Source organism: Bos javanicus, chromosome X, assembly GCF_032452875.1.
Source record: "Bos javanicus breed banteng chromosome X, ARS-OSU_banteng_1.0, whole genome shotgun sequence".
Lineage (NCBI taxonomy): Eukaryota > Metazoa > Chordata > Mammalia > Artiodactyla > Bovidae > Bos > Bos javanicus.
In genome coordinates this window covers 23,238,009-23,263,773 of record NC_083897.1, presented here as the reverse complement: position 1 = coordinate 23,263,773, position 25,765 = coordinate 23,238,009, and the positions used below count along the sequence as shown (strand labels likewise).

The 25,765-nt window shown below is 39.9% G+C and overlaps 1 protein-coding gene across 3 annotated transcripts in view; it reads left to right on the top strand.

Moving 5' to 3' along the window:
* Window positions 1–25,765, top strand: part of MCF2 (MCF.2 cell line derived transforming sequence) — a 125,149-nt gene that overhangs the window by 13,850 nt on the left and 85,534 nt on the right. For all 3 annotated transcript variants that reach the window (XM_061408514.1, XM_061408513.1, XM_061408516.1), the window contains exon 2: window positions 25,185–25,253. In XM_061408514.1, coding sequence (XP_061264498.1) covers window positions 25,185–25,253 — 69 coding nt within the window. The remainder of the gene's footprint in view (window positions 1–25,184; window positions 25,254–25,765) is intronic.

Sequence of the window (25,765 nt, the reverse complement as noted above, 5' to 3'; positions counted from 1 at the left end):
AAATAAACAAACGGGACCTAATTAAACTTAAAAGCTTTTGCACAGCAAATCAAGAAGGCAACCTACAGAATGGGGGAAAACATTTGCAAATCATATAACCAATAAGGGGTTAATATCCAAAATATATTGAGTTGGTCAAAAGGTTCATTTGAGTTTTTCCATAGCATCTTATGGAAAACCCAAATGAACCTTTTGGCCAACCTAATGTAAATAGCTCATACAACTCAACATCAAAAAAAACGAACAACCCAACAATCCCATTACTGGGCATATACCCTGAGGAAGCCATAATTGAGAAAGACGCATGTACCCAATGTTCATTGTTCCACTGTTTACAATAGCTAGGACATGGAAGCAACTTAGATGTCTATCAAGAGATGAATAGATAAAGAAGTTGTGGTATATATGCACAAGGGAATATTACTCAGCTATAAAAAGGAATGCATTTGAGTCTGTTCTAATGAGGTGGATGAGCCTAGAGCCTATTATACAGAGTGAAGTAAGTCAGAAAGAGAAAGACAAATATCATATATTAATGCATATATATGGAATCTAGAAGGATGGTGCTGATGAGCCTGTCTGCAGGGCAGCAATGGAGATGCAGACATAGAGAACAGACTTGTGGACACAGTGGGGGTGGAGGGGGTGGAACGAATTGAGAGAGTAACTTTGAAACATATACTTTACCATGTGCAAAATTAGATAGCCAGTGGAAATTTGCTGTATGACTCAGGGAACTCAAACTGGGGCTCTGTAACAACCTGGAGGAGTGGGGTGGGGAGGGAGATGGGAGGGAGGTTCAAGAGGGAGGGGACATATGTATACCTATGACTGATTCATGTTAATGTATAGCAGAAACCAACACAATATTGTAAAGCAGTTATCCTCCAGTTAAAAATAAATAATAAAAAAAGTGAACAACCTGGTTAAAGAGTGGGCAGAAGACTTGAATAGACATTTTTAAAAAGAGGATGTGCAGATGGACGACAGGAACATAAACAGATGCTCAACATTGCTAATCATCAGAGAAATGCAAATCAAAACAACAATGAGGTATCACGTCACTCCTGTCGAAGTGGCTATTGTCAAAAAGACCATGAATAACAAATGTTAGTGAGGATGTGGGGTACTGAGGAAAACGGTATGGAGGTTTCTTGAAAAACTAAAAAAAAAAAAAAAGAATTACCATATGACCTAGCAATTCAACCCCTGGGTGTATATCCAAAGGAAACAAAAATACTAATTAGAAAATATACATGCACCCTCAGTGTTCATAGCAGCATTATTTACAATAGCCAAGACATGGAAGCAACCTAAGTGTCAACAGATGAATGGATAAAGAATATGTGATACACACACACAGACATACACACACTGGAGTATTACTCAGTCATAAAAAAGAATGAAATTTTGCTATTTGCAGCAAAGTGGATGGACCTGAAGGGTATTATGCTAAGTGAAATAAGAGAAAGAAATTGTCTTTGGTTTTTAAGTTATTTATAAGCAGTCAGTTTGGATGTGTGGACATTTTTTATGGATGTAGATACATAAATTCAACATGAGTAGATCACCTCCTGTGTGCTAGGTACTGTTGGGGTATTTCAGTGAACAAAACACAAAAATCCCTGCCCACAAAGAGCTTATTTCTAAATAAATGATGAGAAAAACAAAGAATCCATGTATGGGTCTTCCCTGGTAGTCCAGTGGCTAAGACTCTGTGCTCTCAATGCAAGGGCGTGGGTTTGATCCCTAGTCAGGGAACTAGATCCCTCTTGCTGCAACTAAAAAAAGATCTCACATGCCGCAACCAAGACCTTGTTCAGCCAAATAAATAAGTAAATAGTTGTTTTTTTTAGAAGAGCTAACTTAAAAAAAAATAGAATCCATGTATATCTGAGCATTTTACCAAATTGTAATCTTCCCCCTTATGTTGAACTGTGACTTGAGTTTGAATGGGTTTACTTAGAAGTGATTTCATTATAAAATGTGTGATACACACAGGAGTACAGGAAATATAAGATATATAAAATCCTGTTGTTATTTTTTTTCCTTTCATAGAAGACAGGCTTCTACACATTCAAGGCAGTGGGTTCTCTGTTCATCAAACCTTCACTTGTACTCCTGTGCCACTGTTAGTGAAGTTGAAGAATTAGCTGCTCAATATGCAGCTTGAAGACAAGAAAAACCATAGGAAGTTAGTCTTTGATGACACTGAAAAGTAATGTGTGTATTTGCAGGACTTCTTTGTGTTTGTACGTGCCAGCCTGATCATGTGATTAGTCACAGCGCAAAAAGCAGCCGCCCTGGTTTTCTTTGCCATTTTGTACTTGTCAGTTTCCAAAAAAGGGTCAATTTTACTTCCTTCCTTTTACACTTTCCAAGGACCATTGACAGATGTTGTGTGTTTTTTTTGCATGCCTTATAAGCTAAAATAAGTAATCGTAATTGGATTTACCATTGCAGATGCTATGTATTTCAAAATTAGATTTTCTGAACCTAAGAAGAGATGAATAGCCATGGAATAGGAGATCTGGCACTTAGTCATATGCCTACATGGATATTGTGAGTTCTGACATTAGTGGGTTGTCTTGTCTTATTTTATAGCTTGTGCTTTAAATAGCTGCTTTCGAAAGGCCTGATGTTATAATACAAATTTTAAAAAGAGGCTAATTTAATATTTACCTGTTACTAAGCCACTGTGTTTAGAATTATCTAGTGGTGGCAGTGACTGTGGTGGTTGGGGACTGTGATTTGATTTTAAGCTCATGTTCTAACCTGTCCCTGATCATTTGCACTGTGGGTACTTGAATGAGTATGATTTAGATGAATAAAGTGATGGCCCTTTGATTTACATGCTTTTTTTCCCCCAAAATTTCTCTTGCTAAGAAATAATCTGGAACATTCAAAATTGTGTGATGAAGAGGTTTTTTAAAATTTTTTTAAATTTAAATTTATTTATTTTAATTAGAGGATAATTACTTTACAATATTATATTGGTTTTGCCATACATCAACATGAATCCGCCACGAGTGTACATGTGTTCCCAATCCTGAACCCCCTCCCACCTCCCTCCCCATACCATCCCTCTGGGTCATCCCAGTGCACCAGCCCCGAGCATCCTGTAATCCTGCATCGAACCTGGACTGGCGATTGGTTTCTTATATGATATTATACATGTTTCAGTGCCATTCTCCCAAATCATCCCCCCCCCCCCACAGAGTGCAAACTAGGACAACTATGGAGAACAGTGTGGAGATTTCCTTAAAAACTGGAAATAGAACTGCCATACGACCCAGCAATCCCACTGCTGGGCATACACACCAAGGAAACCAGAACTGAAAGAGACACGTGTACCCCAATGTTCATCGCAGCACTGTTTATAATAGCCAGGACATGGAAACAACCTAGATGTCCATCAGCAGATGAATGGATAAGAAAGCTATGGTACATATACACAATGGAGTATTACTTAGCCATTAAAAGGAATACATTTGAATCAGTTCTAATGAGGTGGATGAAACTGGAGCCGATTATACAGAGTGAAGTAAGCCAGAAAGAAAAACACCAATACAGTATACTAACGCATATGTATGGAATTTAGAAAGATGGTAACGATAACCCTGTATGCGAGATAGCAAAAAAGACACAGATGTATAGAAGAGGTTTTTTTTAAACCTGTGCTTTCCAAAGTACTCATGGAAGCTAATTCTTAAAGACATTTATTTTCATGACAGGTAATGTATACTTTTGAAGATGATGTAGAATTGTATAAAACATATATGAAAAATGTATATAATATATATACCCATGGCCAATTTAAAGAGCCCTTTACTAGAGTTCTGACATTTAGCAAAGATCTTGTCAATTTTTATGGAGTGTAAATATTAAAAGGCACATGATCAAGTCACAAAAGAGCTTTCACAGTGGAGAAGAGTAAATCAAGGCTCTACGCTGCAGTTTTTAACATTTTCTTATCAGTGTAAGCCTCTTCATATTGCCTATCGACTTTACAAGTGATTTGGTTTTTTTTTTTTAATTGGAGTATAATTGCTTTACAATGTTGTGTTAGTTTCTGCTATACAACAAAGTGAATAAGACACACACACACACACACACACATTCCCCTCGCTCTTGAGCCTCCCTCCCGACAAGTTATTTGAAAGATGCTAGAATGACCTTTCAAAATCAGCCATTTTAATTGCATACTTATTATTTCCAGTTCTGTGGACTAGACGCATGTGCAGAAACATGTAAATATTGGTGTTGACAAAAGTTACAGAAATGAATGGCTCCCCTTCATTTATCTTATCCATGACAGGATGAGGGAGCTTGCCACCACTTACTCTCCTCCTTGGAAGCAGGTCAGAGACCATCGACCTTGGTATAATGTTGAGTCATGACTGCAAACTGAACATGCTGAAAATGAACACCAGGAGGTATTCAGCATAGGTTAGGCCACAAAATGTTTTTTTTTTTCCTCTCCCATTTTTCAGACACGATCTATTTCATCAGTTTAGTACTCCATGTCATTTCTCTGTGTGCTCACGCTGTCCTGGGCTCCACGCTATTGTAACACTTAGTACTCTGAGCTGTCACTGCATTCTCGCAGATGACGAGGGCCCGAGGCAGGGCCAGTGAGTCACTGATTTTGTGTGTCCCCCATCGCTGCACAGGGCCTGGCAACAGATGGGAGTCTAACAAAAGTTTGTTGAAAGAAGAAATACACAGATGATGAGAGTGGCTGGTGCCTAAATGAAGAAGGCACTTAAGTGGTTTTGCAATGTGGATTCCTCATTTATATCCCCGTTTTCTCCTTCCAGCCTCTCATTTCTTCCTTCCCTTTCCTGGCTTCCCTTAGAAATCCACTTTGTGTTACTAGGGGTTGGTATAACTCAACGATCTGTACTTTTCTGGGTGTGATAGCTTAGGAGTGAATATGATTTGAACTTAATGCCTTTTTACAGAGTGTCAAATTCAGAACCAGACAGACCCATCTCCTGACCCTAAATGTGGTCCTAAAGTGAATTGCTTGAGGAAATTGGATCCCAAAGATTATAGGTGGGGAATTTTGAAGTGTGTCTATTTCCATTGGAGATCAGAGAAGCCCAACTAAAAGAATTGTGGACTAATTGACATGACAGCTGTGGACTGAGCAAGACTTCTTTTTGAAAGGACTGTCTTATCTTGTTTTTGACATTGGAGGAATTAAGGTGATTGGCAATGAGAACATGTGCAATTCCTTAAAAGTTTATTGACTTAAATAATTTTGCCTATGTTACATATAATTAAAAAGCCCCTATACTTTATGCTAAAATAAAATTTTTGTTTAAGCATTGGGTATAAAAGATTATCTTACTGTCCTTGAAATTTGTATTTCACACTTTACAAATGTTTTGGAAGATCTTTTCAAATGTTTATTGACCATTCCTCTTTCGTTTTCTTTGAAATGCTTGTTCCTGTTATTTTGTTTTCCATTTTTCTGTCATGTTGTTTGTCTCTTTTTAAAATTGACTTACAATCTTTTATATATCCTTGATATTATTTGTCACATATGTATTGAAGTGTCTGCTTGTAATTTGTCTTGTCATCACTTTCTTTGTGATGTCTTTTGATGAAAGAAAATTTTACCTTTAGTATAGCCTAAAATATCAGTCTTTTCCTTTAAGCTCTGTGCTTCTTGTATCCTGTTTAGAAACCTCTATCCTACCCATAGATTATACACATTTTCTCTGATCTGATTCCCGATGCTGAAGGCTTTGACTCTCCATCAATGCATGACCATTAAAACCAGGTTTTAAGTCACCTGTGGTTTAGCAGCTGCCCTGGGGCAACTACTATTCTCTGTTAGATTCTCTCAGGATATTTGCCCTCGTAATGGTTTTGGCCTTTGAAGATTTCCTTGTCTTTCCTGCCAACTGAGCAGAAAAATAAATTAGGAATAATTTACTTTTGTTTTTTCCACTATGTTTTTATGTTTTGTAGCAAGAAGATTTTTTAGGATTTTTAGTCCCCCATGAGACCAATAAGGGAAAACTCCTCCCTGTTTTTCAAACTCGAAAGTTCCATTTTTATATTCAAAGATGATACCATCTCAGAGTTTTCCTTGTATACAAAACCCTAGATATGGATAAGGAACCGTGACCTACTCCCCTATTTGCAGATGAACTGAAAGATGGAAGTGGTATTCTGGCCAGGAACAGCTGTGGCTATTTGGGGAGGGGTGGGAATGAAGCTCTTTGCAGAACCATAATGCTAACCTAGTTATTATCTACCACTGCCTGAATGCTCACTTGTACAGTAAAACTTTTAAATTGTAATCTTATTTTTTTTCCTCTGTAACAATGGCCAGCATGTATTGAGTAATTACCATATATTAGACACTATTCCAAGACTTTGCATATTAACAACTTTACTTATTACAATAACACAATGAAATAGCTACTGTCATTTTTCTCCATTTTACCAATAAAGGAAATTGAGACACTGAGAGTATAAGCAGCTTGTCCTTGGTGATACAGCTTGTAAGTGGTAGAGCTGGAATTGGAATATAGACAGTCTGCCTTTGAAGCATGCACTCAAAAGTACTGTGCTATATTAACTCTATAAGAAATATTTGTGTGTATGAAAGTATCAGAATTTTATATTTCTATATCACCCAAGATAATAATGAAATATAAGCACTGTGTGAACTTACTGATTGTGTGATGTCATTGTGGTTTACCTTTATGCACAACCTTTAACTTTTGTAAAAAAAATCCCTTTATTGTTATTATTATTTTGCTTAGTTGCTTAGTGGTGTCTGACTCTCTGCGATCCCGTGGACTATAGCCCTCCAGTCTCTTCTGTCCATGAAATTCTCCAGGCAAGAATACTAGAGTGGATTGCCACTTGCTTCTCCAGGGGATCTTCCCCACCCAGGGATCAAACCCAGGTCTCCTGCATTGCAGGCGGATTCTTTACCATCTGAGCCACCAGGGAGGCCCCACAGCCTTCATCTTTTTTCCTTAACACACGTTTTCAAAAGTTGAACCCACTTCTATTTGTTTTTCCATGTTCAAATTCCTTTGGAAGGAGAGGTAGAAAACAGGCATCCTTTACTCAGATGATTCAAATGAACTTTTTTCTTACAAACAATGATTCTTTCCTTGATTTATTATTTTTTAACAACTTTATTACAATACACTTAACATACCATGGGCTTCCCTGGTGGCTCAGCTGGTAAAGAATCTGCATGCAATGTGGGAGACATGGGTTTGATCCCTGATTTGGGAAGATCCCCTGGAGAAGGGAACGGCTACCCACTCCAGTAATCTGGCCTGGAGAATTCCATGGACTTTATAGTCCATGGGGTTGCAAAGAGACACGACTAAGTGACTTTCACTTCACTGACATACCATACATGTAATGTACCCATTTAAAGTGTTAAATTCAATGTTTTTAGCACATTCAGATTTGTGTCACCATCACTGAAACCAATGCTGGGGCACTTCATTATTGTTAAAAGAAACCCTATACCCTTTGGCTAGGATCCTCCCAGTTTCTCCATTCCCCAGCCCTAAGCAACCACTTTAAGAAACCAGGATTTCAAATCCTGAAAGATGATGCTGTGAAAGTGCTGCACTCAATATGCCAGCAAATTTGGAAAACTCAGCAGTGGCCACAGGAAAAGGTCAGTTTTCATTTCAATCCCAAAGACAGGCAATGCCAAAGAATGCTCAAACTACTGCACAATTGCACTCATCTCACACACTAGTAAAATAATGCTTAAAATTCTCCAAGTCAGGCTTCAGCAATACGTGAACGGTGAATCCAGATGTTCAAGCTGGTTTTAGAAAAGGCAGAGGAACTAGAGATGAAATTGCCAACATCTGCTGGATCATCAAAAAAGCAAGAGAGTTCCAGAAAAACATCTACTTCTGCTTTATTGACTAGGCCAAAGCCTTTGACTGTGTGGATCACAATAAACTGTGGAAAATTCTGAAAGAGATGGGAATACCACACCACCTGACCTGCCTCTTGAGAAATCTGTATGCAGGTCAGGAAGCAACAGTTAGAACTGCACATGGAACATCAGACTGGTTCCAAATAGGAAAAGGAGTTCATCAAGGCTGTATATGGTCACCCTGCTTATTTAACGTAAATGCAGAGTACATCATGAGAAACACTGGGCTGGAGGAAGCACAAGTTGGAATCAGGATTGCCTAGAGAAATATCAATAACCTCAGATATGCAGATGACACCACCCTTATGGCAGAAAGTGAAGAACTAAAGAGAAAGAGGAGAGTGAAAAAGTTGGCTTAAAGCTCAACATTCAGAAAACTAAGATCATGGCATCTGGTCCCATCATTTCATAGATGGGGAATAGATGGGGAAACAGTGGAAACAGTGTCAGACTTTATCTTTTTGGGCTCCAAAATCACTGTAGATGGTGATTGCAGCCATGAAATTTAAAGACACTTGCTCCTTGGAAGGAAAGTTATGACCAACCTAGACAGCATATTCAGAGAAGGCAATGGTAACCCACTCCAGTGTTCTTGCCTGGAGAGTCCCAGGGACGGGGAGCCTGGTGGGCTGCCCTCTATGGTGTTGCACAGAGTCAGATGTGACTGAAGTGACTTAGCAACAGCAGCAGCAGCAGCAGACAGCATATTGTAAAGCAGAGACATTACTTTGTCAACAAAGGTCCGTCTAGTCAAGGCTATGGTTTTTCCAGTGGTCATGTATGGATGTGAGAGTTGGACTATAAAGAAAGCTGAGCACTGAGGAATTGATGCTTTTGGAGAAGACTCTTGAGAGTCCCTTGGACTGCAAGGAGATCCAACCAGTCCACCCTAAAGGAGATCAGTCCTGCGTGTTCATTGGAGGGACTGATGTTGAAGCTGAAACTCCAATATTTTGGCCACCTGATGCGAAGAGCTGACTCATTTGAGAAGACCCTGGTGCTGGGAAAGGTTGAGGGCAGGAGAAGAAGGGGACGACAGAGGATGAGATGGTTGGATAGCATAACCAACTCAATGGACATGGGTTTGGGTGAACTCTGGGTGTTGCTGATGGACAGGGAGGCCTGGCGTGCTGCAGTTCATGGGGTCACAAAGAGTCGGACACGACCGAGCCACTGAACAGAACTGAACTGAAGCAAGCACTAGTCTACTTACTATCTCTCTCTCAATGCCTATTCAGGATATTTCATAAAATGAAATCTTAGAATTTGTGGCTTCTTTCACTTAGCAAAATGTTTTCAAGATCCATCCATGTTGTAGCATGTATCAGTCCTTTACTACTTTTTATTGTTGAATAATATTCCATCACATGGATATATCACATTTGTTTACCCATTCAGTTGATAGACATTTCTGTTTCTACTTTTGGTTTTTATGAATAATGCTATTGAGATTTCTGTACATGTTTTGTGTAGATGTTTTCATTTCCTTCAGGTATATACTTAGGAGTAAAGTTGCTAGGTCATATGGTTTAACTTTTTGAGAAATTGCTCAACTGTTTTGCACAGGGGCTCAACCATTTTACATTCTCTTGAACACTATATAGGGTTTCTAATTTGTCCACATACTTGCTAACTTGGCTTCCCTGGTAGCTCAGCTGGTAAAAAATCCTCCTGCAGTGCAGGAGACCCTGGTTCGATCCTGGGTCAGGAAGATCCACTGGAGAAGGGATTGGCTACCCACTCCAGTGTTCTTGGGCTTCCCTGGTGGCCGAGCTGGTAAAGAATCCGCCTGCAATGTGGGAGACCTGGGTTCGATCCCTGGGTTGGGAAGATCCCCTGGAGAAGGGAACAGCTACCCACTCCAGTATTCTGGCCTGGAGAATTCCATGGACTATATAGTCCATGGGGTTGCAAAGAGTCAGACACTACTGAGTGACTTTTACTTGCTAATACTTGTTATTGTCCATCTTTTTTCATTATTGCCATTCCTGTGGGAGTGAAGTGTTATCTGATTGTAGTCTTGATATGTATTTCCATAATGAATAAATGATGTTGAGCATCTTTGCATGTGCTTATTGGTCAGTTTTATACCTTCTTTGGAGATGTGTCTGTTCAAATCCACTTTGCCCACTTTTAATTGTATTTGCCTTTTTATTATTGATTACTAAATGTTCTTTATGGTTAGCTTTCTGAGATTTTGGTTTTTGTTCTGGAGGCTGTGAGATTGTAGTTCTTGCCTCTTCTGTCTGCCCGCTCGTGGGTAAGGATAAGAGCAAGCTTCCTGATGGGAGGGACTGGCTGTGGGGAAAACTGGGTCTTGCTTTGGTGGGCAGGGCCAGGCTCAGTAAATCTTCAGCCCAGTTTTCTACTAATGGGTGGGGCTGTGCTCCCTCCTGTTAGTTGTTTGGCCTGAGGCAACCCAGTCCTGAGGTCTATAGGCTCTTTGTTGTTTTTCAGTCACTAAGTTGTATCCAACTCTTTGAGACCCCATGGACTGTAGAATGCCAGGCTTCCCTGTCCTTCACTATCTCTTGGAGTTTGCTCAAATTCATGTCCATTGAGTCATTGATGCCATCCAACCATCTCATCCTCTGTCACTCCTCTCTCCTCCTGCCCTCAATCTTTCCCAGCATCAGTGTCTTTTCCAATGAGTTGGCTCTTCTTATAAGGTGACCAAAGTATTAGGGCTTTAGCTTCAGCATCAGCATCAGTCCTTCCAGTGAATATTCAGGGTTGATTTCCTTTACGATTGACTGGTTTGATCTCCTTGCTGTCCAAGGGACTCTGAAGAGTCTTCTTCAGCACCACAATTCAAAAGCATCAATTCTTCATCACTCAGCCTTCTTTATGGTTCAACTCTCACATCCATACGTGGCTACTGGAAAAACCAAAGCTTTGACTAGGCAGACCTTTGTCAGCAAAGTGATATCTCTGCTTTTTAATGTGCTGTCTAGGTTTGTCATAGCTTTTCTTCCAAGGACAAGCATCTTTTAATTTCATGGCTGCAGTCATTTTGGAGCCCAAGAAAATAAAATCTGTCACTGCTTCCACTTTTTCTCTATTTGCCGTGAAGTGATGGGACCAGATGCCTTGGTCTTAGTTTTTTGAATGTTGAATTTTAAGCCAGCTTTTTCACTCTCCTCTTTCACATTCATCAATAGGCTCTTTAGTTCCTCTTTGCTTTCTGTTATTAGGGTGGTTTCATATGCAAATCTGAGGTTGTTGATATTTCTCCTGGCAATTTTGATTCCAGCTTGTGATTCTTCCAGCACGGCATTTCACATAACTCTGCATCGACGTTAAACAATATACAGCCTTGATGTACTCCTTCCCCAATTTTGAACCAGTCAATTGTTCCCTGTCCAGTTCTAACTGTTGCTTCTTGACCTGCATACAGATTTCTCAGGAGGCAGGTAAGTTGGCCTGGTATTCCCATCTCTTTAAGAATTTTCACAGTTTGTTGTGATCCACACAGTCAAAGGCTTTAGTGTAATCAGTGAAGCAGATGTTTTTCTGGAATTCCCTTGCTTTTTATATGATCCAACGGATGTTGGCAGTTTGATCTCTGGTTCCTTTGCCTTTTCTAAATCTAGCTTGAACATCTGAAACTCCTCAGTTCACATAGTGTTGAAGCCTAGCTTGAAGGATTTTGAGCATTACCTAGCTAGCATGTGAAATGAGTACAGTTGTACAGTAATTTGAACATTCTTTGGCATTCCCCTTCTTTGGGATTGGAAGGAAAACTGATCTTTTCCCAGTCCTGTGGCCATTGCTGAGTTTTCCAAATTTGCTGGCATATTGAGTTCAGCACTTTAACAGCATCATCTTTTAGGATTTTAAGTAGCTCAGCTAGAATATACTATAATAATATACTATACTCTTGTTGAACTTGCTTATTAATACTAAAATGCTTTATTGTTTTTGTGTCTGTGTATGTTAATTTCTTATTATTTTCTACATTCAAGTCATTTGCAAATAGAGATAGTTTTACTTCTTCCTTTGGGGAAATGACTGTGTGTTGGGTATCACCAAGACCACTCCAGGTTTAATCACTTTCTAGGCAGAATCACAGGACTCAAGCTTATTGTTGTGCTCATAGCTGGTGTTTATTACAACAAACAGATACAAAGCAAAATCAGCAAGAGGAAAGGCACACAATATAAAGTCTGGAGAAAACCAGGCACAAGCTTTCAAGGGTTCTCTTCCAAGTGGAGTCACAAAGAATGTGCTTAAATAGTTCCTCCAGCAACAAGTTGTGACACATATGAAATGTTGCCCATCAGGGACTCTTCAGAGGCTCCTTGCAGGGTTGGTAGTGGTGGGTAGTCACATAGGCACTCTATCACTAGCAGGTACCAACATTTCCTTGCTCCCTAAAGGAAAGCAGGTGTTTAGCATAATCCGCATTGTTTACTTCCTGAATCAAAGTTCCCAGATGCCAGCCAAAGGCTTACTTTGCAATTCTGCCTTTCTAAGGATAAGCAGTGGAGGCCTGCTGTGTTAACTCTTTCTGTACTGGCTTCTAATGCTACAGGGATTCTTTTTTTTTTTTCCCAGAAAGTTTTAAAAAATTATTTTGAAAATTTGATACAATTTTTCTATTTACACCTATTACAAAATACTGGATATATTCTCCATGCTGTACAGTACATCCTTGAGCCTATCCTACACCCAATAGTTTGTACCTCCAACTTCCCCACCCCTGTATTGCCTCTCTCCCCAATAGCCACTAGTTTCTTCTCAAGGTATGTATTTCTGCTTTTTTTTTGTTTTAGACACTAGTTCATTGTATTTTTAAATTTTTTATTTTTTCTTGTATTTTCTAGATTCCACATATAAGTAATATCATATAGCATGTGTCTTTGTCTGACTTACTTCACTTAGCATTACCCTCCAAGTCTATCCATGTTGCTGCAAATGGCAAAAATCTCATTTTTTAATGGATGATTAATATTTCATTTTATTTCATATATATATATATATCATATATATATGCTGCTAAGTCACTTCAGTTGTGTCTGACTCTGTGCAACCCCATAGATGGCAGCCCACCAGGCTCCCCCATCCCTGGGATTCTCCAGGCAACAACACTGGAGTGGGTTGCCATTTCCTTCTCCAGTGCTTGAAAGTGAAAAGTGAAAGTGAAGTCACTCAGTCATGTCCCACTCTTCGCGACCCCATAGACTGCAGCCTACCAGGCTCCTCCATCCATGGGATTTTCCAGGCAAGAACACCGGAGTGGGTTGCCGTTGCCTTCTCCGATATATATACACACATACAAATCACATCTTCTTTATCCATTCATCTGTTGATGGACATTTAGGTTGCTTCCATACCTTGGCAATTGTAAATAAGGCTGCTATGATCTTTGGGGCTTCCAAGGTGGCACTAGTGGTAAAGAACCCACCTGCCAATGCAGGAAACATAAGAGACTTGGGTTTGATCCCTGGATCGGGAAGATCCCCTGGAGGAGGAAATGGCAACCCACTCCAGTATTCTTCCTGGAGAATTCCGAGGCCAGAGGAGCCTGGTGGACTATGGTCTGTAGGGTCACAAAGAATCAGGTACAACCAAAGTGACTTAACACATACACATGAACATTGGGGTACATGTATGTTTTCTAATTAGTGTTTTAGTTTCTTTTGGATATACACCTTGGAGTGGAATTGCTGGGTCACATGGTAGTCCTTTTTTTTAAATTTTCATTTTTTGAGAAACCTCCATACAGTTTTCCACAGTGGCTGCACCAATTTACCTTCTTACCAATAGTGCTTGAGGGTTCCCATTTTTCCACATCCTCACCAACATTTGTTACTGGTGTTCTTTTTGATTATGGCCATTTTGACAGGTGTAGGTGGTATCTCACTGTGGTTTTGTTTTGCATTTTACAGGATTCCGTTTTGAAACGATGAAAATGTTCTGGAGTTAAATAGAGGTGATGACACAATGGGGGAAAGTGAGCGTGGGATGAACTGAGAGAGTAGCACTGACATATATACACTACCATTTGTAAAGTAGATAGCTAGTGGGAAGCTGCTATACAGCACAGGGAGCTCAGCTTGGTGCTCTGTGATGACATAGAGGGGTGGGATGGGGGGTGCTAGGAGGGAGGCTCAAGAGGGAAGTGATATATGTATACTTATAAGTGATTCATGTTGTTGTACAGCAGAAACCAACACAGCATTGTAAAGCAATTATTCTCCAATTAAAAAAAATAAAAATAGCAGTGACGGTTTCAACATTTTTTAAATATACTAAAATATACCGAATTGTACACTTTAAAAGGATGAATTTTTGGTATGTGATTTATAGTTCAATAAATATAAATAAATATATAATTAAAAAGTGATTCTTTTCAGGCTCATAGGGAATATTGACCACAATGTACCACCTTAACACATTTAAAAGAGTATAAATCAAATGATGGCTGTTCTTAGACCACAGTGGAATTAAACTAGAAACCAATGTCAGAAAGATAACTGGAAAATTCTAAAATACATGGATATTAAGAAAATACCTCTAAATAACACATGGGTCAATGAAGAAATCTCAAAGCAATTTTAGAAAAATATTTTGAATTAAATGAAAATGAAAACACAACTTATCAAAAAAGGAAAATAGAATGGATAAATAAAAAGTGGTACAGCCAGGGAATGGAATATTATTCAGTGCTAAAAAGAAATTAGCTAGCAAGCCATGAAAAGACTTAGAGGAACCTAAAATGCATATTGCTAAGTGAAAGAAACCAATCTGAAAGGGCTACATACTGTATGATTCCAACAATAAGACATTCTGGAAAAGGCAAAACTATGTAGACAATTTAAAAACCCACTGATTGCCACGGGTTGTGTGTGGGAGAGATGAATAGGTGGACACAGAGGAATTTTAGGGCAGTGAAAATACTCTGCATGACACCATAATGATGGATACATGTCATTATACTTTTGTCTAAACTTATAGAATTTACATCACCAAAAGTGAATCCTAATGTAAACTATGGACTTTGGGTGACAATGATGTGTCAGTGAAGGTTCATGAGTTGTAACAAATGTACTTTTCTGATGAGTGATGTTGATTTAGGGGGCTATGCATATGTAGGGGCAGAGCGTATATAGGAGATTGCTGTACTTACCCTTCAATTATGCTGTTAACCTTAAAACTGCTCTTAAAAAAGTGAACATGATCATTACCCCAAAAAAGTGAAAAATATACCAAAAAAAATTTTATGGCCCAGAAGAAAAGCCCTGTTACATTGAAGTTAGTTTTTTTATTTATTTTTTTGTTAATTATATAGATGACATCATACTGGATAAACAGTTTTGTTAAAAATTGCAGTATAATTGATTTACAATGTTCTGTTGGTTTCTGGTGTAAGGCAAAGTGATTCAGATATACAAATATGTACATACTTTTTTTCATATTCTTTTCTATTTAGTTATCACAAGATATGAAATGTAGTTCCCTGTACTATACAGTGGGTCCTTGTTTTTATATTTTTTTATAGATTCTTTTTTTAAATTGATTAATTTTTGATTTATTTTTTGGCTGTACTTCGTTTTCATTACTGTGCGTGAGCTTTCTCTAATTTCATCCAGTGGGAGCTGTTCTCTACTTGGCCGTATGCAGGCTTCTCATTGTGGTGGCTTCACTGGTCGCAGAGCACGGTCTCTAGGTGCATGGGCTCAGCAGTCACGGTGAACAGGCTTGTTGCCCTGCAGCCTGTGTGATCTTCTCGGACCAAGTCCAAGTCATATCTCCTGCATTGGCAGGCAGATTCTTAACCACTGGACCACCAGGGAAGCCTCCTCTTGTTTTTTAAAATCTATTTTATATGTAGTAGTTTGTGTCCAAACTCCCAATCCAGCCCTCCCCCATCCCCCCTTGGCAACCACAAGTCTGTTCCTGTTTTATAAATAAGTTCATTTGTATCTTTTTTTTTTTTTTAGATTACACATATAAGTGACAACATATGATACTTGTCTTTCTCTGTCTGGCAAACCTCACTCAGTATGATAATCTCTAGGTCCATCCATGTCGCTGCAAATGGCATGATTTCATTCTTTTTTTGTGGCTGAGTAATATTCCATTGTGTGTGTATTTATATATGTGTGTGTATATGTAAATATATATATAATATATATATATAAATACATATATAAATACACACACTACATATATACACACATATATAAATATATATATCTCTCTATATCTCCTGCAACATCACAGCCTGCATATGACATTACACACCCTGTGTGCATGCATGCTAAGTCACTTCAGTCATGTCTGACTCTGTGTGACCCTATGGACTGTAGCCCACCAGACTCCTCTGTCCATGGGATTCTCCAGGCAGAAATACTGGAATGGGTTGCCATGCCTTCCTCCAGGGGATCTTCCCAATCCAGGGATTGAACCTGCATCTCTTTTGTCTCCTGGATTTGCAGGCAGGTTCTTTACCTCTAACGCCACCTGGGAAGCCCATCTTGGACTATATGACATCTAAAATGACAATTGTGAAATCTAATGATGTATATATGTCTATACCAGCTACAAAGAGTTTTGGAATTAATTTTTAAAATTTTATTTCTTCATTTTATTATTTATTTATTTTTGGCTGTGCTGGGTCTTTGTTGCTTTGCATGGGCTTTTTCTAGGTGGGGTGAGGGGGTCTATTCTCTTTAGTTGCCATGCACGGGCTTCTCATTGTGGTGGCTTCTCTTGTGGAACACGGCCTCTAGAGCGCAGGCTCAATAGTTGTGGTGCACTTGCCTCACAGCATGTGGAATCTTCCGGAGATCAAAGCCATGTCCCTTCCATCAGCAGGTGGATTCTTATCCACTGCGCCACCAGGGAAGTCTGGGAATTAATTTTTTTAATTTCCTGTTTTTCCTTTTACGACTTTAATTAATTTGTTCTAAGGTGCTTAAGATTGGGTTTGGGGTAGAAGAATGAAAAAGAGTCAAATGTGAGATTTCAAAATGTTAACTTTTGAAAAAAAAATGGGCATCTTAGTACTCAGGCCAAGTTTTCTTTGGAGTTTATACTACAGGAGAGCGGGCCTTGGACTTCCCTTTCCCTTTTCCTTCCTGCACGTTTTGTTGCACACACGCTTATCAACAACCTGAGTCTTGGGGCATCTTGAGGTTATACCCAGACTTGGTAGTTGACTCGAGACTCTGCCAGTTTCTCCAGCCCCACCACTGTGTTGTAGGTGTTGCCTGCTTGGAAAATACCTTTGTGCTACGGCAGAGATCCTGGATCAGAGGCATTCCAGAAGCTTGCTCTCCACTGGAGGCTTGGAAAAGTTCTCCACTTTTTGTTTCCAGTCTTGCTGTCTGGCTTTAGTTAGATTATCCCATTCTCTGAACTCAACCCATATCAAGACATATACAGTCCATGATGCCTTCACCTACTCCTGTGTTGGTGCCTCATTTCTATGTCATTTTTTATTCCCCTGTCTGTGTATTTGAATCCCACCCAGTTTTCCAAGCTCAGCTCAGATGTCACCTCATCTATGAAATCCTCGTTTTTCTTTTTTTTTCTTCCTTTTTCTTAATCTCTCAATTTCAATGCAATAATTTCTCCCTTCCTTTACTCTATATTGTGTATTTCTATTATAGCACATACTGTACTACATATTATGGCCAGTTGTTTAGATGTTGTATCTTCTGTTAATTTTTAAGCTTGTGGTGAGACACTCTTTCATATTCCAGTGGGCCACAGCACCTAGCAGGAGGAACAAATAAAAACCCAGTAGATGTTTGGTGAGTTGAATAAAATAGATTGGAGAATGTTGTGAGCAGAGGGGTTTAGCAAGAATCTTGGTTTTCCTTCGTTAGTGCAGGATTATGTGAGTCTTTTATACTGTACCTTTATGGCAGAAATGGACTTCCCTGGCTCAGAGGTTAAAGCATCTGCCTACAATGCTGGAGACCCAGGTTCGATCCCTGGGTCGGGAAGATCCCCTGGAGAAGGAAATGGCAACCCACTCCAGTACTCTTGCCTGGAGAATCCCATGGACGGAGAAGCCTGGTAGGCTACAGTCTGTGGAGTCACAGAGAGTCGGACACGACTGAGTGACTTCACTTTCACTTTATGGAAGAACAAAGTACTGCATAGTTTGTTCTACTGTAGTCTAATGGGAATTCATTTTGTGATGGTTTCAGAATTACCCTTTTATTTGTTCCACCTTTTAAAGCATAACACTTGTCAAGACAGCACTTGAATTTGTTGCATGTCAGAGTCATTACATTTACAGATGGTACAGTATATCTGATGTTCATATTGAAAGGAAAGAATTACACACATAGACTCCCATCTGCCTTGCAACAGGATTTAGGACTCAAAACAAAACCAAGTTTTATTTGAGTCGTGAAACCAGCAATAGTGAACCTTCAAAAAGAATTTCAGTCTGTAAGAATAATGGCATTTCTGGCAAAAGATTGTGTTATAAACATTCCTGATATGGTTTGGGATGAAAGTCTTCCTGGAAGAAAATGTGAGGTTAATAAACCATATCTAGTTAGTAATTTGCATTAGAGCTGATTGTATTCTTCTGCCTGTCTGAAGGTTAGGGAACCAAATGGATGACACTGTGAAAACTTCTTCTGAATCTTCTACTAGGGTCTGAACAGTGCCTGTGCCTAGCAATTGTTCTGTGTGAATTTCTTAAATAAATAAGTGATGAATGGGAGCCTCTCGGAGCCTGTTACTTCATCTGTAAGGTGAGGGTTTTAATATCCATCTTGGAGGACTGTTGTAAGATCAGAGAAAATGCATACAAAGTACTTTATGCATACTTCGCAAGTACTGTGTATTAGTCCCTCAGTCGTGTTAGGCGCTTTGCGATCCTATTGACTGTAACCTGTCAGGCTTCCTCTGTCCATGTGGTTCCTGGTGTCTCAGATGATAAAGAATCTGCCTGTCAAGCAGGAGATGTGGGTTTGATCCCTGGATTGGGAAGATCCTCTGGAGAAGGAAATAGCAAGCCATTCCATTATTCTTGCCTGGGAAATCCCATGAAACCTAGCAAGTACTAGGTGCTCAGTAAGTAGCTACTTCTAATCATTCACAGCACTTTTTCCCTCTATTTTCATATTGGTGGTGGCAAAGAGATTATAACTTTCCGGTTGACATTTCCTTTATTTCCTTTTCTATTTTAATTTGTTTCCCATTTTAAAACATTTTTTATTGAAGTATATTTGCTTTACAATGTTGTGTTACTTTCTGCTATACAGCAAAGTGAATCAGCTCTCAGTCAGTTAGTTCAGTTGCTCAGTCATGTCCAACTCTTTGTGACCCCATGGACTGCAGCACTCCAGGCTTCCCTGTCCATCACCAACTCCCAGAGGTTGCTCAAACTTATGTCCATTGAGTTGGTGATGCCATCCAACCATCTCATCTTCTGTCGTCCCCTTCTCCTCCAGCCTTCAATCTTTCCCAGCATCAGGGTCTTTTCAAATGAGTTGGTTCTTCGCATCAGGTGGCCAAAGTATTGGAGTTTCAGCTTCAGTATCAGTCCTTCCAATGAATATTCATGACTGATTTCCTTTAGGATTCACTGGTTTGATCTACTTGCAGTCCAAGGTACTCTCAAGAGTCTTCTCCAGCACCAAAATTCAAAAGCATCAATTCTTTGGCACTCAGCTTTCTTTATAGTCCAACTCTCACATCCATACATGACTACTAGACATATATGCACTCTCTTTTGGATCTTATTTTTCAGAAAAGATGAAAGCAGAGGTATCTGCTGTTTTAAGCAGTTAATATTTGCCCTGGTTCTCTGGTGCTTGGACAGAATGGCATATTATGCAGCATGGTTCAGAACTCATATTCTTCTATGGGATAGGAACAGAACCCCCAGGGAAGGGATAAATGTACATGAGAGGATGTCACCAGGAAGTAAAGCTCAATGGCTGGAATTATTGCTGTTATACACCAGAATCTGGAGTAAAAACGCTTTCTATCAAATGAGAATGCTTGTAGATATCAAATAAACCATCATTTTTCCTGTAAGAGTCAATAATAAACTCAGTAGAATTTAAATGCCTTGGAATGGTGGCACACATTCAGTTCATGGAGGCATAGACTCTTGGAGAAGTATGACACGAAAGATCATTTACTCAAATCCACCTATATGCTCCACTGTTCTCTCTAGTCTCCTTTCTACAGAGTTGCTTGGCCCTTGTTTCAATGCTCTTAGTGATGGGAAAGGGCTTCTCTAGCTACCATGGCAGTCGTTTCGTCTATGGAGTGTTCTGACTTTTAAAACAAGTGCTTTACATGGAGTCGGTGTAGCTCTCTGTTGCTTTCTGTTTGTCTTCTCTTTTACTCTGAAGGGAAAAAACTAACCAACTAACCAATCAACCAACCAACTATCCAACCAACCAACGAAAGAAGTACCTGAACGAATAGGTTTGGGAAACACTGCACACATAGCCCATACCCAAGGAGGAGTTGCATGCAGTGTGTTTGTGTTTCCTGGGGGATGTTGCAGTATGCTTAAACCCCAGTAGTTCACAACATTTTTTGATTGTAAATCTTTACTGTTACCCAGAACATCTGTCCACAGTTTAGAATAGAATCTGGCACTTAGTAAGTGCTCAAGAAATATTTGTTTTTAAAAAATAAATGGATGCAAAATAAATCTTTAACAACTATAAAGGGCACCCTGTATTAAGGTGACAAGTTTTTTTTTTTTTTTTTCTGCAAGTGACACCACCAAAATGAATCAACTAATTGGATGGGTTTACCTTCCTCCTCTGCAAACCATCCTAAATATATTATTTATTTCCACACCTTTTTAGGACTTCTAAAATTCTTCATATTTGAATTCTGAGCTTGTATTCTCATTTGCACAACTACCTTTTATATTATAAAAGAAATATTAGAGATTGAGTTTGCACTTGATAGCCAAGGCAATAAAAGCTTGCTCCTGTTGCTTCCTGATCAAATGTGTGGAATGAACGAGATGACAAGCACTCTCTTTGTCTTATCTTCAATTTGTCCTTGATTGTGTTTGACTATGCAATTACATGGTTCTTCAGCAGAGCTTTTCAAGGAAGACTGTTCCACGAGGGTGTTTTTGAGGGTGTTTGTCAAATTACCTATTGAGTTAAAGTTAAGTGAAGTCGCTCAGTCGTGTCCAACTCTTTGAGACCCCATGGACTATAGCCTACCAGGCTCCTCCATCCATGGAATTTTCCAGGCAAGAGTACTGGAGTGGGTTGCCATTTCCTTCTCTAGGGGATCTTCCCGACCCAGGGATTGAACCCAGGTCTCCTGCATTGCAGGCAGATGCTTTACTGTCTGAGCCACCAGGGAAGCCTGTTGAGTTAGTGCCCTTCTAAAAAAAGTTTTTTATTGGAGTGTAGTTGCTTTGCAGTGTTGTATTGGTTTCTACTATACAGCAAAGTGAATCAGCTATAAGTAAATATACATCCCCTCTTTTTTAGATTTCCTTCCCACTTAGGTCACTACAGAGCATTGAGTAGAGTTCCCTGAGCTATACAGTAGGTTCTCATTAGTTATCTTTTTTATACATGTGCTGCTATGCTAAGTAGCTTCGGTTGTGTCTGACTCTTTGCGACCCCATGGACTGTAGCCCTCCAGGCTCCTCTGTCCATGGGATTCTCCAGGCAAGAATACTGGAGTGGGTTGCCATGCCCTCCTCCAGGATTTTATACATAGTAGTGTATATATCGGAGAAGGCAATGGCACCCCACTCCAGTACTCTTGCCTGGAAAATCCCACAGATGGAGGAGCCTGGTGGGCTATAGTCTATGGGGTCGAGAAGAGTCAGACACGACTGAGTGACTTCACTTTCACTTTTCACTTTCATGCATTGGAGAAGGAAATGGCAACCCGCTCCAGTATTCTTGCCTAGAGAATCCCAGGGACGGGGGAGCCTGGTGGGCTGCCGTCTATGGGGTTGCACAGAGTCGGACACGACTGAAGCGACTTAGCAGCAGCAGCAGCAGTGTATATATGTCAATCCCAATCTCCCAGGTTATCCCGTTAGTGCCTTTTTGTTTTGTTTTCCCAACCAGTCCTTTTGGGGTTTCATAACTAGTCCAAAGTAAGGAGAATGCACGCCTTTCATTTTTGAGCAATTGAATTTTCCACATGGGGCAGCTCTGCAAGTTTTATATCAAATATAAATCTGGTCAGCAAGGAACACGCTGTAATGTGGATCTGATCCAGCTTTAGTGACCTAGGCTTTTTATTTCTCATGCTCTGGAGTAAGAGTTTAAAGGGTCATCAAGAAGAACATCCTAAACCATCTGTTCTCATTTTTACATTTCTGAGGGAAATCTGTGTGGAAATTCAAGAGGTTAGATGCAAAGTTGGGTTTAACTCAGTGTCGGCTTTCTCTGAACTCTATTTCTTTGTTCTTACCAATAAGCCCACCGTGTCTTTTGTGGCTGCTCAGTGATAACCTCGTGGCTTCTCTTTCCTTTTCCTGCTATCTCCTCTCCCTTCACCCTGTTTTCAACCGAGAATGTGATCATTCTCTAAAATGTTGGGGTTGGCTAAAAAGTCTCTTTGGGTTTTTCTGTAAGATGCCATGGAAAAACCCAAACGAACTTTTTGACCAACCCAATAGTACCATCTTCTCTTTTAACCATTTTTTTTTATTGAGGTGTAGTTGATTTATAATACAAGTTTCAGGTGAAAAATATAGTGATTCACAAATTTTAAAGGGTATACTGGGTATACTGCATTTAAAGTTATTATAAAATATTGGCTGCATTTCCTGTGCTAATTATTTATTATATACATACTGGTTTTTACCTCTTAATCCCCTCCCCCTCTGTTGCCCCTCTCTCTTCCTCCTCCCCACTGGTAACAACTAGTTTGTTCTCTATCCCTGTGAGTCTGTTTCTTTTAACTATTATTTTGTCCTTTTGTGTTAGTGTTGAAATGTGATTTTGTCGGCACAGTTGTGGAAGACATTTTATGATAGAAACATCAGGGTGTTTTCCTTCTGTCTATGGATTTTACCTGTTGTTGAATCTCAGGATGTCTGGGGCCTTGGAGTACTTGTTGTATTGCCTGTGGTGGGTAATGAGTGAGGGGTGGAGGTGACTTGCCCCAGACTCTAGAGCTGCTCAGTGCCCGAGCCAGCATCAGGTCCAATCCTCCCACTCCCAGCCCTCAGCCTTTTATTTTATGCCCTGATGCCTCTCTTACTACATGAATGGATTTTTAAAAAATGTAGAGTAAATAGACATAGTTTCTGTAACTATGCAACAGCCTGAATGATATGGGAGGAATCAGGTTGCAGATATTAGTGTTTCCAGATCTGCCACCTGACATCAAATTTATCCATTTATCTTGATAGTTATTTCTACTGATCAGAACAGGGAGGAAATTGGGTCTTATTATGTAGGAATATTTTAATGCCTAATCAGTTCAGTTCAGTTCAGTCTCTCGGTCGTGTCCGACTCTTTGCAACCCCATGAATTGCTGCACGCCAGGCCTCCCTGTCCATTACCAACTCCCGGAGTTCACTCCAACTCACGTCCGTCGAGTCGGTGGTGCCATCCAGCCACCTCATCCTTTGTAGTCCCCTTCTCCTCCTGTCCCCAATCCCTCCCAGCATCTGAGTCTTTTCCAATGAGTCAATTCTCATCTAAATGATAGAACATTGCCACTTGTGCAGGCCTCTGAGAGCAGAGAAAGTTCTAGTCCTCTTGCACTATCTCCCATCTCATCCTTCATTGGAAGGACTGATGTTGAAGCTGAAGCTCCAATACTTTGGCCACCTGATGTGAAGAACTGACTTCTTGGAAAAGACCCTGATGCTGGGAAAGATTGAAGGAAGGAGGAGAAGGGGACAACAGAGGATGAGATGGTTGGATGGCATCACCGACTAGATGGACATGAGTTTGAGCAAGCTCCGGGAGTTGGTGGTGGACAGGGAAGCCTGGCATGTTGCAGTCCATGGGGTCACAAAGATTCAGACATGACTGAGCAACTGAACTGATCTTATGAAAATAAATTGGTCAATGGCATTTCTTTATGTTTCAAATTTTGTATGTGTGTGTATGGCTCTGTAACAGAGCCCCTGTTCCATTTTCTAGTGTGGGTCATTTGAGAACTTGTGTGTGCGATGCCCTTGAGCAGGATGGGCCTGGATACAAGCCCTCCATATGCTATGATCTGAAGAGCACCAAGAAGGGGAATGTGTCATCAGCCTGACACCACCAGAGACCAGGTCTTTAAAGGCCCTCTGTATCAGTGGGCAAGGGGGAAAACATGGTTTCTCTGAGAAATGTGGAACCACAGGCATTAAAACCAACGATCCAGAATAGCTGAGTTTGATGGCCCGTTTTCTTTGAAAAAGTTATCCTGGCTCATGGACCAGAGGCAGGTAGTAGACTTTGATCTGGGGCCCCTGTGTAGTTCACTAGAATTGAACATTACAAATTAGCACTTAAGATCTGGGACAACTAAAATATATTGAAGATCACATGGATGTGTCCCACCTCTAATGGTCAAAGATGAGTTAATAGGCTGCTGTTCAAGAAACATTGACTCTTATGCCAGTTATTTTGCATTTGGTTCGCACAGCACCCTGTGAGGTATATATTATTATGGCCAGTTTACAGGTAAGGAAACTTGAGACTCTAAGAGGCTAAGTAACTTCTACATGTTTTTATAGCTAGTATATGCAGCAAGCTGGGGTTGGAATTCAGGTCTCTTGGACTCAAAAGCTGTATGTTTAACCACTGCTTTATACTCGATCTCTGACACTTTTCCTGACCTTTAAGATGGGAAAATAATAGCTTTCTCCAGGGTTTTTCAAGGATCCAATGAGATAAAGGACCCAAAAAATGCTTTGTAATCACTCATAAAGCTTTGCAGAGAGAAGGGTACTATCAGAAGAGGAAGACACTATGCTACAATGTCTCTTCATGACTCTCTACCCTTTAGATAAATCCGGATGTACTAGAGTTTGGACTTTTGCCCCTGGCTTTTTGGTCACTGAGAGTAGTTTATGTCCCAGGCTAGATTCTGAGAATGAGGACAACTGGTCTTATTTATACAATGACACTGTCCAGAGTGTGATTTCCTTCTTAGGTGGCTGAGAGGAGTAAAGATAAGGTCGGCCTTGCATCTGCGGAGGCAGATCTTCGGAACCCCCAGAGTTCTTTTCTGCATGCTAAGAAATACCCTGTGCGTTTCTGGCTGTTCTTTAATGTGACTATTGTTTCTCTCCCTTTCTCATTCTCAATAGAAGACGAAGTGCTTCTCTGTGTAAAGGACGTCAGCCACTTCTTAATGCAAGACATTGCCTTCCTGTCTGGTAAGCAGACATTTTCATATATTAAGATCAGACAAATGTTTGAATCCATTAGCAAAGTTATTTTGGTCCTTATAGGTGGCTATATAATTTTTATATTTCAGTAAACTACATGTAGTTGCTTAAAAATTGGACATTTAGAGAATAACTAGAGGTTTTAAATATGTTTAGATATGTGATTAAAACCAGGCTTACCAGCCTTGTACACTGGACATTCGGAAACATCTTTAGCAATCCATGATGAGTAAAAGTGGGATCCATCTCCTAGGTGGGAGCAGGCTGAGTGAGAGGGCAGCCACAGACTTCTCTGAGGTTTTCGCTGCCACCATAGCTCTGATGACTTAAATGTTCATTAAAAATGCTGTGAGTCACCCTAATTAAGCAGTGTACACACTATAAAAATTTGACTTTTCAAAAATGTATATGCATTTGTATATTATTTCTAAAATTTGTGAATAATGTATTATGAAATACATCTAACATAAAATTTACCTTCTCAACTATTTTTAAGTGTA